At 41.3% G+C, this 19,581-nt stretch overlaps 1 protein-coding gene across 1 annotated transcript; it reads left to right on the top strand.

Annotated features, from left to right (window-relative positions):
• The first annotated feature begins 8,788 nt into the window (after positions 1-8,788).
• LOC308291481 (F-box only protein 6-like) lies at positions 8,789-19,212 on the top strand. The gene is made up of 6 exons (XM_080733501.1): positions 8,789-9,152; positions 12,255-12,516; positions 13,780-13,894; positions 15,279-15,374; positions 16,536-16,671; positions 17,208-19,212. The coding sequence occupies exons 1-6, from the start codon at positions 9,087-9,089 to the stop codon at positions 17,352-17,354; spliced, it is 822 nt and encodes a 273-aa protein (XP_080589627.1). The 5' UTR covers positions 8,789-9,086; the 3' UTR covers positions 17,355-19,212.
• Positions 19,213-19,581: the final 369 nt, after the last annotated feature.

Genomic DNA, 19,581 nt, shown 5'->3' with positions numbered 1-19,581 from the left:
GCTGTGTTTCTTATTTTGTCTGCTAACAACAGTAGTTAATATTACAGATGAGACTTTCCATTTTAGGTTGTACGGTTTTCTGTGTAAGTCTTATCGACTGCAATTGTGGTTCCATGTAGATTGTTGAAGGATCATGAACTGTGTCCATAGCCATCTCCATAACATCCTAATGCTTCTTGTGCTTTTATTCAGAACTACAGTCTGACCAAGGCTACATGTTTGGGTCCCATGTTGATCCCAATATTTTGAAAACCAAAAAGGGGGCAAAATCTTGAAATACATTTGGAAAACAAGTTACTATGGCCCAAGGTGGAGGGGCCTGTCTTAAAGAGGTGGTGCCATAGTTTTGTACTTTTTCTGTATTTCATGTGTCTAGGAGGTTGAAAGTACTTCATTAGACCCCCTGATGTGTTTTTTTTTTTTTTTTTGAGAAATGATGTATTCTCTTAGTATTTGTTTGTTTTCTCTTGGAGGCTGCCCCTTGTGGTCAAAAGTGTCAGTTAAAAAACACAGATACTAAGTATGTCACAGTATCAACTCCTCCCCAATTGCCATTCACCCAACACTGTGGGGTGTGGCTATATCAGCTGGGTCACCACCCACCATGCCATCCATGCATACTTAATGAACTGGGGGTGTGGCCACATAAAAACCCAATTTTAACTCTTTCTGTAAACTTTTTTGGAAGAAATCTTCCTCCTAGTATGATCATAATACCTGATAATCATGTTTTAGAGGGGGGGGGGGGGGGGGGGAATCATGGCACCACCTCTTTAAGCTATTGGAAAATAGCTGATATATAAGCTCACAGCGCCGGACCGAGTGCCGCGCTGCAAGCTTGTAGAGCTATTTTTGAAAAGTCGTGAACATTTGTGCAAATCTTTGAATATATGTACTTTTTGAGCAAACATTTGAGCACCACTGGCATAGAAACATAGCTTTTTCAAAAAACCTTCGAAGGGTTTGAAATATTCAGACAAATTTTCATGATTTTTCAAAAATAGCAGATCTTCAAGCTTGTGTTGTGAGCTTGTATATCTGCTATTTTTCAATAGTTAAAGCACAAAATGTGAGTGAATCCTTGGTACCCAGGGCCCAGAATTTGGTGCGACACCCCTGCCCCCATCAGTGCATTCCATCAGGGTCAACTATGAAACTTCCTTCTCAAACTCTTCAGAGTACACAGATTATTGCCAACCACAGCAGGTGCACAATGAAAAGGCAAGCAATGGAAATCATTCAAGCAGAACAGGCTGCTCAGCATCTGGATAATGTGAGTTGTGGACTTACATTAATGACCCAGCCTGGCAGGCAGCTCTTCCTCTGGTGGCCTCGGCGCACGCCGAAGGAGATCTCCATGAATCTTCCTCCTCGTCACCGGGTGTTTGTGTTTGCCACTAAGAACGTCAAGAATGAAAACAAGTCTGCTTTAGAGGGGGGTGGCGTGCCAAAGAGAGCTACAACATCATTAAAGTGATACAATCAATTTAGATTGAAGGTTGTTTTACTTTAGCAAAAGTCAGTTGCAACCTTCTGAAGAGGGGTTGGTAGGAATGTTCCTTATAAAACGACAGAGATTACCACTTATATTTTCCTAATCTACATACTGTTTCAATGAGTGAGTAAATTGTTTTCACAGGCTAAGATCTATTCTGGTATCAGTATGGTGTATTTGTTGCTCTGCTCTTGATTGTTTTGTTCTAAAATGAAGATCCAGCTAATTCAGAATCACATCACACTGGTTTACAGGTGTAAAATAGTGGGTGAAATTTGTTTTTGTGCAAGCTCCATAATTTCCAGAAAGTGAAAGAAAAGAAAGAGGGAGTGCATGGGGGTGAATTATGCAATTGACGTTTTTTTTATTCTTATTACATAATTGAACAATGCATGTATACGTGCCATCCCATGGCACACTCTCACATGGACATGGCAAGTCTCCTGTATAAGATATAAAATCTGTGTCGAGTTTCTCGACTAGAGATCGACACCAATCCAGACTCTTGGACCTGATCCGCTTTTATATGAGAGGGGAAATGATACCAGAACGTTTGATCAGTTAAGCAGCACTTCACCCATTTTCAACCTATAGGCCTATTCATAAAATTTGTTATAAGATGGCACAATTTCCATCTACACACTCTGCATCTCATTGGTGGGATATAGTTCAGAAACCTGCCTACCAATGACATCATCGACGGGGATTAATAGTTCAGCTTTTGATTACTGCAAAGTTAGCAGGCTGAAATCCAGCCATTGTTCTTGCGTTGATAAAAGAAATAACATAGTCACAGTTTTCTAGATACAGAGAGTGAGTCAACTGCCCTCTGAGTCAGCTTGTTACCCTCAGTCACACAATGTCAAACAATGCCATTGATGCTAGCGACTGACCAAGATATGGCTGGCTAGTGGATATCATGCAGAGGTAACCAGAGCAGTGGGTTAGGCCTACCTCTGCATTCAAATCAAACATGTATATTTGATTTTATTTTACAAATGAGGGGCCAAATACATATCATTTATTTTTGTATTTAAGGTCCAGAATTTCCATTTCCATGCAAACCTATTTGTTTGTTTTTTCCCTGATCACAATATAGGAATGCAATTTGACAGCATTTCACTATGCCATAGGTTTATTGTTTAATGGGTATTTTCTACAGACTGTTATTTCAATAGTATATTGTTAGACTGATACTATGGTTCCAGCTAAATGGTGCATTTATATAGCGCCATTGTCCAAGGCGCTTTACAGAGATTGTGCATTACATTCAAGCCTGGTTAATAAACCAGACCACACAACACCACCCCATGGTGGAAACGCAGTGTGTGATAGAGGCTGGCCCGCCAGGCGAATTACATTCACCCATTCACACACACATTCATACACCGATGGCAGAGGAAACCATGCAAGGCACCAACCTGCTCACCGGGAGCAACTAGGGTTCAGAGTCTTGCTCAAGGACGCTTCGAGACTAACTCTGGGGGAGCCCGGGATCGAACTGGGAAACCTTCGGGAACCCTCTGTGTTCTAATGACGGTTCTCTACCCCTGAGCCACTGCCGCCCCCAAAACTGGGCTCCTGCATAATTCAATGTATGTTTATTGTAGGCTAAGTCACTCTCTATAAGAGTGTCTGCTAAATGCCTAATTTGTAAGTGATGATATTAAACTTGCATATACACAAGGCAGCAAGTACAACAGTATGGGATTAAAACTAGTAAGACGCGACGGCGAGGTTGTGCCATGTCTTGGCCGTCTGTCCAGTGATGTGTATCAGACCAGTTACCCATATATGGAGATCGATCCATGTACTGTATATGGAGATATGCTGAGACCCCAAACATGCTTACTCGGTTATTCGTTATGTGAAAATCCTATGACGTCTTTCACATCTGACATCGTATACAATCCCTTTCATGCCCATACATGGAGATCCCTGTCTGAACCAGCCACACGGGCTGTCTTCCTCCATAGGCTATATGGGCATTCCCATATGAAGTGCTGTTAGATAAATAATAATATTGATGACATCAGGGATCTTAATACAGTATCTGACTTAAAGTCCTGCTCGCAATTTGGTGTTAGGGGAGTTTCTCACCTGAACTGAGTCAGTGGGTCCCTAGACATGAAAAATCACCGAGGTGCTCGTCCACCATAGTGGCACGAATGGCGCAATGGCCATATCAAATATGGCTGCCATCGGCTATGATGAAAATCCAACTTTTCTGTTTCTGGGTGTATATGCACATGTAATACCTCTATTTGGACTAATTGTGGTGTGGGGAATTCATTTCTGATATTGTTTTGACCATTTTGGGTGATTTGGACCTCAAAAGGTCATGGTCAAGGTCATTTTGCTATTCCGAAGACCGTGGGCCATAACTTGGCCATTGTTAGGAGTAAAAACAGGTACAGTAGGTCTAAATCAACTAATGCTGACATCTAAAATTCATTTCTGACATTGTTTTGACCATTAAGGATCATCTTGTCTTTGAAATATCAATGTCAATGCCATTTTACAAAAACGATTTTGTTCATTACTTGCACTTTTATAGTATTTTTTGTAAGTTTGTTACTATTTTATAGTAAGTTTGTTTTCTTTATAACAAAAGACATACTAGTGAGAAATACAACAAGTAAACATCAACATTTAACTTTAAAGGGGGGTGTTTAAATGAGCAAATAAGGCTATTTACGAATAAAAATAAAAAATACAATTACACAACAAAATCACTCACAAAATTAAATAACAATTTCCCTCAAAGTGCACCATATTGTGATTGTGTGCATGCAAGTATAGTATGAGGTGTTTTTACAGGATGGATTTGTCATTGTTCCATGGCAAAATATGATGCACAGAACTCCATCAGTGTCGAGTGTCTTGCTTCAGACATGGCAGGAGTGAAGCGCTCCTTCCATCCATCAGAGCTTGACATTGACTTTTTGAGGCAGTTGTCCTTTGGACAAGTATATTTCCCATTCACTTGTCTGGGGACAAAAGTCACTTGTCCGGATAAAAATTTCATACATTGAAATAATAACAAAAGGACGGCTAAAATGACCCCCCTTGCTCCCTCCACTCCATAGTATGGGCACTTGTCCCAGACAACAGGACAAGCCTTTATGTCATGTCATGTCATGTCATGTCCTGTTCCATGTTCCATTGGTTCTAGTCTTTCCTCAGGTTCCTTGGCTGTTGCAAGCAGGTGGCAAGAAATGCGCTAGAAAGGTGCCTTGTTGGTCTCAGCAGTTGTTCTTCTCTGCTACCAATACTGTGTCTTGTTCTGTCAAGGTCTTTGCCTCTCCAAAGTTTGTTAGATATTGTACTCGGTCAGAAGCCATAACTACATGTTTAATCCTCACCTGGCCCATGCAGTCATCTCCTGTCTCCAAGGCATACAGTATGTACCTTGATCACTGTCTTGGCTAGTGGTGCTCCAAGATGAGACTGCTTGATGCAGTGGAAGTGAGTCTCACCAGTGCCATACTGCTGCCAGATCTCCTTCATCCCCAGTGCTTGGAAATATGGGGTGTAGTATAGCAGTAATGTGAAGGAGACTGGGGTCCGCTCATAGTTCCGACATCCCATTATTCTGACCATTAGGTTAGTGAAGGTTAGGGATAGGCTTAGTTATAATGGAGGCTGTACATGCACCAGGTGTCAGCCTCCTCAATCCTATTCAAGATGTCTGGGATCTCTTCTCCACTAGCGACATCATCAACAGAGACAACAGAGCTGATAATGGTAAATGGACTGCATTTACAGTATATAGCACTCTTCTCCAAAGCGCTGTACAATGTATTTCACATTCGCCCATTAACAAACACATTCACACATACATTCACACCATGAAACCATGCAAGGTGCTCATCGGGAGCAGTTAGGGGTTCAGTGTCTTGCCACTTCGACAAATAAGCAGGAGGCAGCCGTTCTACCTACATCGCCACATGCTTGAATGGACACCATATTCCGAACACACAGCTGGAGAGCTGTTTGTTCTCCTCAGACACCCAGAATTTGTAAAGTTGATGAGGGATGGGTCTGTCGACTCTGTTATCTCTGATGATGAGTGGCTCCCTGCAAAAGGGGCTGGAGGTGAAGAGATCCCAAAGATTGAACTAGATTGAGGAGGCTGTCACCAAGCTGCTGGTACATGTGGAGTCAACTGGCCCTATTATAACTAAACCTACCCATAACCCTAACCTAATGGAGGGAATAATGGGTCGCCAGGATTATGAGTGGACCCCAGAGAGTTGTCGTAGTGATACTTCCAAGCACTGGGGATTAACTCATACAGGGCCAGATTTCCAAAATATGAATATGAATGTGCGCTTATAACGCCAGGAAATAGCTATTTTGTATCCCCCCAGACCACCTTAACCAGACCACCTTAACGAATGCACGTTCAGCATACCATACCACCAGATGACCACTAGAGACCACCATACACCATACACTGACATGGTCCCATGTTAAGCCTGTTTAAATCCACATAACAGGATGAGACGCTGACTTGGTCCTCATTGACTTAACATGGACGGGCCGCCGGTCACCATTTCAGCTCAATACTGTTCAATTCGTGCTTGATCGTCTCAAACCACCATTGGTATGGGCATCGGGACGTATATAGATGCCACACAGAAAGTTTCAGAATCAAAATCCGACCTAGTGAAGCTACGTGAGGGTCGGATGGTTGCATTGAGGCTAACGCTAGCAGAGGCCTGTTGTCAACAGGAAGCCCTGGTTTAAAGGTGACGTCATAATCGTATTTTTTTTCACGGTTTACGTGTGGACATTAGCTGAGGTAAGCTAACCATTTCGCTCCGTCTATAAACACATATTAAAAGCTTAAACAATGCTTTTATATAAAAGTCGCTCCGAGTCGCTCGGCACCAAACGCCATAGTGAACTAGTCGCTCGTAAAGTCGCCCGGCGCTAACTGAGTTAAGTAGATCTGGTAGCAGTATGGCACTAGGTGTGCAGCGGCACATGCTTCTACAGCATCAAGCAGTCTCTCATCTTGGAGCACCACTAGCCAAGACAGTGATCAGGGGACATATGCCTTGGAAACTGGAGATGACTGCATGGGCCAGGTGGGGACTAAGCATGCAGCTATGGCTTCTGACCGAATACAATATCTAACAAACTTTGGAGAGGCAAAGACCTTGACAGAACAAGACACAGCATTGGTAGCAGAGAAGTACAACTGCTGAGACCAACAAGGCACCTTTCTAGTGCATGTCTTGCTACCTGCTTGCAACAGCCAAGGAACCTGAGGAAAGACTAGAACCAATGGAACATGGATGGATGCAATGAACACTTCGACTCTCGAGGATATGGCTGCCTTGCTGATGGATAAATGGTAAATGGTGCATTTATATAGCGCTTTTATCCAAAGCGCTTTACAGAAATTGTGCATTACATTCACCCACACATTCATACACCGGTGGCGGAGGAAACCATGCAAGGCACCAACCAGCTCACCGGGAGCAATGTGGGGTTCAGAGTCTTGCCCAAGGACCCTTCGACATTAACTCAGGGGGAGCCCGGATTCGAACTGGGAACCCTTCGTGCTCTAATAACTGTTTCTCTACCCCTGAGCTATGCCGCCCCAATATCGGTGCATCATATTTTGCCATGGAACAATGGCAAATACATCCTGTAAAAACACATCATACTAACTTGGATGCACACAATCACAATATGGTGCACTTTGAGGGAAATTGTTATTTAATTTTGTGTGTGCTTTTGTGTGTGATTTTTATTTGTCACTTTTATTCGTAAATAGTCTTATTTGCTCATTTAAACACCCATTTTAAACCCCCCTTTAAAGTTAAATGTGGATGTTCACTTGTTGTATTTCTCACTAGTATGTCTTTTGTTATAAACAAAACAAACTTACTATAAAATAGTAACAAACTTACAAAAAATACTATAAAAGTGCAAGTAATGAACAAAATCGTTTTTGAAAAATGGCATTGACATTGATATTTCAAAGACAAGATGATCCTTAATGGTCAAAACAATGTCAGAAATGAATTTTACATGTCAGCATTAGTTGATTTAGACCTACTGCACCTGTTTTTACTCCTAACAATGGCCAAGTTATGGCCGACGGTCTTCGGAATAGCAAAATGACCTTGACCATGACCTTTTGAGGTCCAAATCAGAAATGAATTCCCCACACCACAATTAGTCCAAATAGAGGTATTACATGTGCATATACACCCAGAAACAGAAAAGTTGGATTTTCATCATAGCCGATGGCAGCCATATTTGATATGGCCATTGCGCCATTCGTGCCACTATGGCGGACGAGCACCTCTGTGATTTTTCATGTCTAGGGACCCACTGACTCAGTTCAGGTGAGAAACTCCCCTAACACCAAATTGCGAGCAGGACTTTAAGCCAGGTACTGGAGTATCTCCATTATGGGCATAAAGGGATTATGTAAGAGTGGTTCCCATGACATCACAACATACAATACATTTTGTATGCCCATACATGGAGATCCCTGTCTGAACTAGCCACACAACTGTGATGTAACTGCTCTGAGTATCTGACATCACTGTGATGTCACCTGTGATGTCGTGGTGATGTGTCAGGGGAGGGGAACCACAGTATCAGGCGTTATCCCTGCTCTGAGGCTCTATATATAAAGAAATCACAATCTTATTGTGTCTAAAAATACAAATAGCCACTTGTACGCATGCCCCCATGCACTAAATCAAACTCGCTAAAATGGCTAAAACAATATTAGAAAGCAGTAAAAGAAAACATTTTAACACATCTTTTCTTTTCTCTACTTACAATCTAAAATATGAACCCTTGTTGTAAAAAAACAAAGTTGTCCTTTAACTCCACTCAACGCACTGTGTTGTCATTCTTGTTTTAACCATACATGACACAATCAATATCAAGGCGCCTCTTTTGGTCACAAAACCCCCCACATAATAGGCCTATATCTCTTTCTTCGTTGTTGAAAGCTCTGCTATTACCATAAGATTTAATCATGTTGCCAGCAATGAATGCTGCTGCTTACACCGACAGGACAGACTATTGAATCTTATGTCAGACTGAGATCACGGTTTATCTATGGGTATATTATAAATACAGCACGGGATTGAACGAGTGGGCGGGGTTTGAGCGGGTAGACATGATCTGCATCACCACTCACCAGGACTACCACCGGAGTGTTCGGGAGGACAAACCAAGCGCACTCCATCGCTATCCTTCCGACGTGCGACGTCACTTCAAGGAAACGATCGGAGTTTGTTTACTGAATGATCCACCACACACTTCTCTTCAGCACACTTGGTTGGATTATCATTAAAACGAACATGTACCGTTGGTTCAGGATCCTCCTGTTCGGGTGGATCTGAGTGTTTTGAATGTAGATTTATATTTTTAATTTCATCAAGCGATCAGTCATTTATTTATTATCTTATGATCTCTACAACTGGACTGGACGTTATACTTCCGCGTGTGTGTGAGCCACAGCCATCCATGTCTCTTTAAATACATTACGTTACAGTAACTTATAATAACGTTATCTTAACATTGACTATCTTGGAGGGTGATTAGAGGAATGAAGAGGAGAGCTATGGGTCTCACACAGAGCCTGGCTGCTGCTGGCGGTCCTGATCACTTTGATGTAAGTATTATTTATAAATGTCATGTGAATGAGTCAAAAGCCTGATCATTCGTCATTAACTGCGCGTCGCCACTGCATGGCTTTCCACCATAGAGTTATTTCCACCAATTCGTCATAGGACTGATGTACAAGCCCACATCACATGTGCTACGCGTATTTTCGGTACAGGGGGTGGGCGGCCGGGGGGCGTATGTTGGTATCCCCCCAAAAACCCAAGACCACTCCTAGAGGGAGTTCCAGGGGGTCCTCACCAGCTATTAGCCCCATATAGAACCTCACCCGTCGCTGCGTCCTGTTGTGCTCCGAGCACAACAGGACGCAGCGACGGGTGAGGTTCTATATGGGGCTAACCAGCTATATGATTCCTGTGTAAATAAGCTGTAAGGCTTTCTAGGAACTCCTTTTAGTTGACCTCATACCAGTGATTTGTACTGTCATGAAACTGTACTTTTTTCTATTGCAAATTGCTAATAAACTCTTCAATCAATGATAGATAGTTTGTAACCAAATGGACCCTTATGGTTGTGGGTCTGTAACCCAGAGAGTGTACAGATGGAACCACTTGGTTCCATGTACACTAGTGATTTTACAATATAAATTGGGGTCTCAGAGATAGAAATGATATTAAATCGGGGGCCCGCAGCCCAATGCACGTTAAACTGGGGGGTCCTTGAAATAAAAATGGGTGAGAATCCTTGACATTTGAGTTTGAGAACCACTGCTATAGCTGATGATAAGACCATAATATACCCGCATGCATTCCTGCCTTTCTATGACCTGCCACTACCAATTGCCATCCATCCATCCATCTTCAACCGCTTATCCGGAACCGTGTCGCAGGGGTAACAGTTCCAACTGGGACTTCCAGACTACGAACTGCAATTTAACATGAATTTCTATCAATCTATATCATTGTAATTTTTAGTTCATTACATCCATGACGGGGTCAGTCAGTCCCCGGCCGACTCACACAAAAGAAGCAAAGGCTAATGGTACCCAATACATGCCTGCTTGGCACACAAGGGCATCAAGTCCCTGACACTGTGACATGTGACATAGCACCATGTCCATGGGGTGTTAGCCTACTACTTGTACATCATGAGTCCTGACTCCTGACCTTCATGGGCCACATGGTTGGCTACTTACTTACAATAGTATTATTCCATTATTTTTCAATTATTTTCATACAATTTACAGTTTAGGCATTTAGCTTTTAAACCAAAGCGACTTACAATAAGCAGGTAATAAATACATCAATATAATAAGCAAGGTAATATGTCAGTACATCAACAAGAATACAACAAATGCATAGGAATGTCAATCTAGAAAAACAATAACATAGGTAGACCACACACTTTTTCTACAACCTAAAAATGCTATCTAGCTTCATGTGTGGTCATCGAGGGAAGGGGAGTGTTACAGTAGTGCTATGGGTTTAGGTGGAGTCTGAGGTGAGTTCATCTCCTCTTACATTGCACCAAACATGTACCAACATTTTAATGCTTGTGTGAGTGGCTAAGTGACAAATACATGCCTAACTTCACGTGCATCATTTCATTGCAGACAGCAAGTTAACAATTCATTTTTGATTATCATTGATATAGAAGTTCCTCTGCTTACCTCAAACTCGGTCCCTGCTGAACAAATCAACTTGTGCAAATAAAACTCAAAATGTCTTTAGCATACAGCTACATCTGTTTACTTACTGACATCTCAAACCAGCAATGGTGAAAACACTTAGTTAATTGCGTTCACCTGTTTTCACAGGTGCGATAGATTACAAATGCATGTACAAATGTAACCAAATGGATGGATAATAATCCACGTATGTGCCCAGAGTTGAAAATGGAAATTAATTCAGGTCTTAACTGTGCAGAATCATCTCTGTGTTGCAAATATTCTGTGGATATAGAGTGTGAATAGATCATTATGAAAGCCTGTTATGTGCACTGAACTAACACTGAGGGGTTGGCTGTGTGTGGGAGATACACGTTTTGGGAATGAAATAGTGCATTAGTGTAAGTGATATTTCTTTGTTAAAATAGCACTGTATTCCCATAGTAATCATTGAGTGTTTGTTCAATAACAGGGGTCTCTCCGTCTCTCCAGCTTTTAAGGAAACAAAATACATTTACAGGTGGACTTATCCAATCAGGAGAGAGATACAGGATAAAAAAGTGATTGGAAATGATTAAACAAATAAATGAGCAGACCAAATTTGATCGAGAATATTAAAAAAGCTAAGCTGGTGGGGTAAAAATAACGAAGATTAACATACAAGCAGTGAAATGCAAATGTATGAGGTCTTAAAACAATAAAAATAAAAAGTGCCACATCAAAAGTGCCACAAACAATAATAACAACTTATGTTTAAAGTTAACAACATAATGCAATTTTTATTCTGATCAGATCACGTGTGCATATCCCAACCTGATAATGTAGGCCAGGGGTTTTCAAAGTGGGTGACGGGGCACCCTGGGGTGCCGTGACAGCAGTCCAGGGGTTCCGCAAGATCATTTGATAATGTTGGAATTTATTTGGACACTTGAAAAAATATTATTCAGAATAATTTTAAACTTGAAGTACAAAGTTATTTCTAACCAAAATGGCTATTATCTCAACGTTTTTTCCTCGCAACATAATCACTAAAACATCGTCACTGTCGGGCAGAAACCTCGTATCTCCAAGTTTCAAATGTGTACGCCTTTTGCCCTGCTTCATCATACAAGACCATCGCACTAAACTAGTGAAAACAGCCGATCTACAAGCACATCGCGAGGCGTTGTGTGCTTGTAGATCTGCTGTTTTCACTAGTTTAGTACATTTTATAGATGATAAATACAAAACGAACGGTTTTGGACATAAAAGGTTTCCACCCGACAACGACGATATGCTATAAGGTGCCGGGAGTGAAAATTATAATGTAGGGGTGCCTCGGATTAAAGAAATATTTATGGGGTGCCCTGAGACAAAACAGTTTGGGAACCCCTGATGTAGGCCCAGGGTGCGTCCCGATTTCCGAAATACGCTCGGAGAATCTGCTCGCCTCCGATAATATCCGAGCGCTCTGGTGACTGATCTGTCTTTGTGTTGGTGTGTCAGTCTACAGGTCAGCTGACTGGTCTTCCTTGGGAGGTCCTGGAGGAGGTCTTCATGAACCTCCCTCCCCGTCAGCTGGTCTGTGTTTGCAGGATAGTGTGCCGCGAATGGAAGGAACTGGTGGACAGCGAGTCCCTTTGGAGAGAGAGATGTCGACGAGACGGCTTCAAGCCCTCCGACGCCACCAAAGTGCCCAGCGACTGGAGGCTGTTCTACTTCCTGTGCAAGAAGAGACGCAATCTGCTGAAGAACCCGCGAGGAGAAGGCAAGGAAGGCTAGATGACCTGAACCGCTTCTGTAGAGCAGTGGTTCCTTACCTTTTCAGGCCGCAACCTCCAAAATAATCATATTTTAACTGGGGACCACCACCCTGACAAGCACTAGAGTTGAGACGTTCTATTGTGAAAATACATTCTATTTGCTCACATATGTTGTGAGCATATGTGAGCATATTTGACAATTTGGCCAATGTTTAATTTGACATTTCAGAGGTATAGAGGGTATGCACATGACATCACTGTTGCTGGAAGTTATGTGGGAAGGGAACACACCTACTGAGTGGCAAAACACTAATTTCTGCCATTGACAGCCCATACATCCAAACAGAAAAGTCCTATCTGATTGTATTAAACAAAGTTAACTCACCAACATTGCGGCTGTACTGAAAGCTTGAATTATCCTCTTTCTATCTGCAAAGTTTTTGTTTCATAAAAATCCACCATAGGCATGTTATGAGCTACTTTCTGTCAAGATATTCTGTGCAGGTTTTTATTTATCCAAGTGTCAGAGTTTGGAAGCACTCGTTTTCTGCAACACAACATCCTGCTGCCTCCTGCATTGTGTGCAAATTAGAAACAGGTGTTATGCAGGGCCGTTGAGTGATTTGCAACTAGCACTTCCAAACTCCAATGCTCCATGCTGCTCAATGTTTTGCCACTCAGTCTAGATTAGGGGGCGGGTCCCAGTGGATGTGCATACCCTCTATTAAAAAGTCCTTAAATTCTCACTTTAGAAATGTGCAGATACCCTCTATAGACTTAAACTTTAGGCTGGTTTGTTTACTGTTGAGTGAGAAAACAATGTTGCACATTAAGTTAATCATCTGGGGACCCTCCAAAATAACTTGCATAACAAAATAACACAGGTTGAGAACCACTGCTGTATAATAGCCTGCAAAACATGTTATTTGATGAACAATTCTGTGTGGTTGTAATTTCACTATTAAAACTACAATTCGCCCGCTCGCCTCTTCGCCACTCAACTTCTCTTCACGTCCCAAATAATCGCCCGCCTCTCATTGAAGATGAATTACTAGGGCCACCGTCCGTCTGAAAGGCGCTAAACTCTACCATACGGATTGGCTATGGTTCAAATAAGTTAACCAATCTGTATAAACAGGTTTCAGATTGTAACTCTAAACCTGTCTGTGTTTGGTGTCATAACATATTATGTAGTGTGTATTACAGAGGACCACTGCAATATAAAAAGATTCCTCTTAACTAAACCCGTAACTTTTTTTTTTTTATAGAAAAACTCAATGGCTGGCAGATTCTGGAGAATGGTGGAGATAAATGGAAAGTTGACGAACCCATGGTTCCACACCCCGATGAGGCCGTCCAGAAAGTGTTTGTGACGTCTTATCAGTGAGTTTGGATTTTTGGGGTATTTTAGCTCTTCCTTGGATTGTACTGATATGTGACTTGACCTTTTGTTTTTCCTTTTCTCCTCCTCGGTCGTCGCGCACTGACATTTTGCACATAATCCCATGTACAAGGAACTGGCGTGCTTTGTTTTTGTTTTGATTTCTAGCACCTAATGTTCATAAGTGTGTCATGCACAGTATACATGTGCTGCTATGCTCTTTGCTCACGCATCTTTTATATCTCTGCTGTCGGGCCGAAACCTAACTCCAAAATGTTCATTTTCGGAAAAATGAGCTCAAGTGGAGTTAAGAGGTTTTGACCGAAGGGCTTTTTACTACTTTTCATTAGTTCAGTATTATTTTAACCAACACACAGACGTAAAGGGTGTTCAATGGCACATATTTATGGAAAAAAGAGAGGGCCAATCGGGTGGAGTTAGCTGGTTTGGCAGAAAGTGTGGAGTTAGGAGGTTTTGTCCCAAGCACTTTTTACTACTTTCCATTGGTTCAATATTATTTTAACCAACACCCAGATGTAAAGGGTGTTCAATAGCCCTGATTTATGCCAACAAATCTAAAACCTCAAAAATGGACTTAAGCGGTTTTGGCAATATCTTATCTCAGGTGCTATGTAAATATGTCGATATTTTTATATTTTTCTTTACTTGTCATGTGATAATAAAGCTGATTTTCTGAGTCATCAATAGGACGCCACCCATGCTTAAAGCTATACTGTGTAAGTTGCTCAACTAGTGGTCAGTAGCGGTATTGCTTTTTTCGGCCGTTTTTAGGCCGGAGTCGTCGCGGACCACCGCCGCGGACCACCGGAGCGGCGCCAGCAAACCACCGCGACCGATAGTAATCCGTGGAGGGGTAGAACGCATGGTAGAACGTAATTTTCTGGCCAGGATTTGTGGATTAAGAGGTTAAAATCCTTCACCATGGTAAACACTGTAGCCAAGCGGAGGCGCTTCCTGGAGACCAGAGCAGATAAGCTGTGATTGGCCGGTAGTGTACCATGTGTGCATGATCGGCGATGTGATTGGGCAACGTATACACAACGTATACAGATGATGCAGATTACGTCATTTTGGCGCGAAATCCCGCCCCTGTCACTGCTAAGAAGAAAACATATAAAGAGAAGGCTTCAGAAGCTGAAAATAACGGAGTGGGTGTTCTAAAACTTTAGCGATTTAACAGTTAGGACAATTTTAAGATTTGTTTTATAAAAAAAAGTTACATGGTACAACTTTAACTGTTTGTTTATATAATACTAGTGATTCTCAATCTGTGGGCTGATACCTATTTTCAAGTAGGCCCTGAACCAGAAAAGGTTGAGAACCACTGGTTTATACTACAAGTAACAATTCTTCTGTTGCCTCCAGGATGTGCAGGAAGGCCCAGCTGATCTGTTTGGAGAAAGAGGGTTACAACGACTCCTTCATGGACAGCTTCCAGCCTGATATCACCATATCCGATTGGTAAGAACATTCACATGGAATACATTTAACATAAACCAGGGGTCTTAACATTTTCAGGCCAAGGACTAGCCTGATTTCAGACTCTACGCTGGGGCTTGAGTCTGAACCTGTCTCCATTCTATTTGATTGAAAAGGGGAGGGGATTTCAAATTTGAAATTCCCAATCACAAGAGATCTGGTGGGAGGGGTTGTGTTTGACTTTTGCACACAAAACATTCCCTCCTCCCCCTCCCCTCAATGACATGCACCAAACAGGTCATTGTCTTTGATGTTTCATTGATTAGAGAGAATCACTAACGAGCTATTCGACACTTGTATGGCTCAATCATGACTGCAGTTCGGAGCCCTTTTGAAGTTCAAAGGGAGCAATTAAGAACTCTGGTGAGCCACGCAGCGACCCCTCCCTCCACTGTTTCTGTTGATTTTCAAAAGTTAGACGCGCCCCTCCTCCGCATTGCATTGATTTCATTGGTCGGTTTCGGTCGGTTTGAGAAGCTTTCGGTAGCAAGAGACACGTCATATGACACATCCAGACCAAGAGATGCAGTTCACTCAGAGAGTGGGCGGGTCTATTGGCTGGAGCCAGGCTAGCCAAGGACCCCTTAGTTGAGAGAGAGATGAAGCAGGGACCCCCACTACCTTATCATAGATTCCATATAATTTCATCGTTTGACAGCACATTCGTCAGTGTATTTTGGATTCATGTCAATTTGTGTTTTCAGATATTTAACCACTTAAACTATCAATACTTAATACATTTTATCTTTCACTCTGTACTTAGTCTGCTCTTTTTCCCCTCTACACCAAAGCTCTTCTGCGAGGCGTTCTGAGCTTGTACATCGGCTATTTTTGGCTACATTTCTCAGAATATGGACACTAGGGTTAAAGTTTTAGATTTGAAGATTTGGAGGACCCCCTGTAGTAACTCTGAGGACCCCCTAGGGGTCCCAGACTCCCTGTTGAAGACCCCTGACATAAACTATCTTGTACATTTCAAACTTCGGAATGTCTTTTAGATTTTTTTCCAGTGGAACTTTATAAAAAAAAAATCATCACCAAATGTGTGCGAAAAAAACCTCTTGCAAACTAAAGCTGTATTGTGTGTGTGTGTGTGTGTGTGTGTGCATGCGTGCGTGCGTGCGTGCGCGCGCGTGTGTGTAGGTATGGACCACGTTGGGATTGTGGAAGTGAATATGAAATTCGTGTGGAGTTGCTGAATCAAAGAAAGAAGCCAGTACAGACATTTTCTCCTGCCCCGGTTCGCTTTGATCAGTGGAATGATCAGCAATGGAATCAGGTACGGGCACAATATTAGAATAACAACACACTCTTAAGTAGTAGTCAGTAAACTACTTTCAGAGCTTAAAGGACAACTTTGTTTTTGAACAAGGGTTCATATTTTAGATTGTAATTACAGAAAAGAAAAGATGAGTTCTTACATTGTTTTCATTTACTGCTTTCTATTGTCTTAGCGATTTTGATTTCAGTGGGTGGGGGCATGCGTACAAGTGGCTAAATACTGTATGTATGTTTTAAGACACAATAAGCAGGCGATGTCTTTATTACTATCTACAGTAACACTACTAGCCCCCATAAGTCACATCTGCCCATGAAAGATTACGGTGCATGTTGGGAATGGGCTTATTGTGTCTAAAAATATATTTAGCTACTTTTACGCATGCCCCGACCCACTGAAATTAACATCGCTAAAACGATAGAAAGCAGTAAATGAAAACATTTTGCTCTAATTACAATCTAAATATGAAAAAATAAGCTGGTTGTCCTTTAAGGACAAGAATTCTTACCTAGTAGTATTGTTCTTTGTCGTTTCAGATGACCCACGTGTTCAAGAACTATGGACCAGGGGTGCGATATATACGTTTTGTTCATGGAGGTAAAGATACACAATTCTGGGCAGGATGGTATGGAATCCGGGTCACCAACAGTTGTGTTCAGATCTGTCCATCGCTGGACAGGTAGCTCTGTTAAGATAGATTTATCTGAATGAATTGGTCCAGGGATGATGTAAGCAGCAATTAGCACCTTCCTGGTACCCTCTAAAAAATATATTTAAAAGAATCAACTGGATTTCAGCATTAGATTGTTGATTATAGCTGAAAATGTAAAATCAGTGGCAAATAGAAGTTCATGATCCTTTCCCCTCCCCCCTCCCCGCAAGATAATCTTCACAAATCAATACCCGTTTTCTGATTGAGGCTTAAAAGCAATCACCAGAATTAAAAAGTGAACGTTACGCCGTCAACGTTATACAGTATGTCCCAGACAATGTCTCTAGTAATTTAGACAGACAGTAATTTATTTTAGACAGACAAAATTTACGGGTGGGGTACTATTTACTACAAGTTTATGTGTCACAGAACAAAACATTATTATTTCAGGTATTTAACCAAAAACCCTTAAAAAAAAGAAAACAGACTTTGAGAGAACCAGGAAGTGAAAAATGCTAACTTATTCATGGTGTTTTGTCAATGCAAACTTTCCCACTCTATACTGCCGCTGCCTGTACATCCAACCTTACCTCCAACTTCCTTTAAAATCGCACCTTTTCCCATTTAATTGCCCTCATGTTATCTGCACTTATTTTGAACGTGGAAATATATTTGTGTTTACCTCCGCCCTTCATTTAAAATGACGCCTTTTCCAAATACAGTAAACCTGCCTCATGCTATCTGCACTAAATTTGAATGTGTAAATATCTTTGTTGTACCTATCACAGCAGGAGTGTCTGTTTCTTTGTATAATCTTCAGTTAGAAATGTCCCCTGACACTTTAATGAATGAAGGCTTATGCAAAGCAGTGATCAGAATAAAGGACACGGTTGCATTTTAGTTATTCATACTGGATGTCGGCACAAAGAGGGATACATTTATACAGTAATCTGTAACATTATTTAAAAAGTTGAATTGGATGAAAGCAATTTTCACCCAGCCGACTAACTATAGCTGGGTGTCTGTCCAATAGTACTTTTATGTAAATGGCAAAGTATTGCACTAGAATGGGTGAAATAAAATGTCAAATTAAACTACATTTTCCACTATCTTATTGAATAAATATCTTTTTACTCACCAGAGGTGAAAGGGATAATTACTTTTCTTTTTTGGTTCAATGGCACATTAAGGTTCTTGTGAAATAGTTGAAAAACAAACACACGCAAAAAAGATGCCACTGGAAGCTTGATGTCTCAACTGAACTATTCGTTTAAGCATAACGGGAAATGGATTTAGTAGATGAAGGTATTATGGGACAAATGCATTGCCTGATTAGTGGGTAAATAATTTGAACTAAATTTTGCACTAGCCTACTGTACATCCAAGAGGGTTCAGGCTGTCCTGTTATTGTGTTAGTGCCAAATGGTTTTGAACAAAATTCCAAGTCTAAAACCCTTACATTGAAAGCGATTTCCTTCGTTAATGATCATCTATCAGAAAATATATTTATATGACTCTCTTGCTTATACCAGTGGTTCTCAACCTGTGGTTTGGGAGGGACCCCCAGATGATTGGTTTTCTCACTCAACAGTAAACAAAACAACATAAGAGTGTATAGGGGGTAATCTGCACATTTCTAAAGTGACAATTTAAGGACTTTTAAGACATTTTTAGTACATCTGGTTAAACATTGGCCAAATTGTTAAATATTAGAGGCAGTAATTGTGAAATGGAACAGATCGAGTCAAACCAAATGTAATGCCAACTCCTACAATTTCAAGTGCTTGTCAGGGTGTGGGTCCCCAGTTGAAATATGATTATATTTGGGGTCGCGGCCTGAAGAGGTTGAGAACCACTGGCTTATACTACTGTAACTGCAAGGCATGACACAGACATAAAGTATGTCTACTTTGTGTGTGGGACTCCTGATATTTTCATCTTTCATGTAATTCTGTACTTTTTACACAATAAAGTTAGTTTGGTTCATGGGTTTGTCATTTATGTTTGTGTCAGCAAATTGTCCACCCATTGCTTCATCAGGCTCTTGTAGTGCTGGGCAATATATTATAATCAATATCATGATATGACTAAATCTGCGATTTTGTATATCGTAACATTGTGATATGGCATACAGGGTTCGCACGGTCATGAAATTCCTGGAAATATTTTGAAATTAGAAAAATAATTTTCCAGTACTGGAAAAGTTTTGGAATTGATCAAGGGTCCTGGAAGGCCCTGGAAAAAATAGCTATGTATTG

The sequence above is a fragment of the Nannobrachium achirus genome (genome assembly GCF_963921795.1).
Source record: "Nannobrachium achirus genome assembly, chromosome: 9".
Lineage (NCBI taxonomy): Eukaryota > Metazoa > Chordata > Actinopteri > Myctophiformes > Myctophidae > Nannobrachium > Nannobrachium achirus.
This window is presented reverse-complemented; position numbering and strand designations above follow the sequence as displayed.

Excerpts from the sequence above, each read along its gene's own strand:
- LOC308291481 (XM_080733501.1), top strand. The coding sequence starts at position 9,087 with ATGAAGAGGAGAGCTATGGGTCTCACACAGAGCCTGGCTGCTGCTGGC. Across the intron at positions 9,153-12,254 it reads GCGGTCCTGATCACTTTGAT|TCTACAGGTCAGCTGACTGG; the intron begins GTAAGTATTATT and ends TTGGTGTGTCAG. Across the intron at positions 16,672-17,207 it reads ATGATCAGCAATGGAATCAG|ATGACCCACGTGTTCAAGAA; the intron begins GTACGGGCACAA and ends TTGTCGTTTCAG.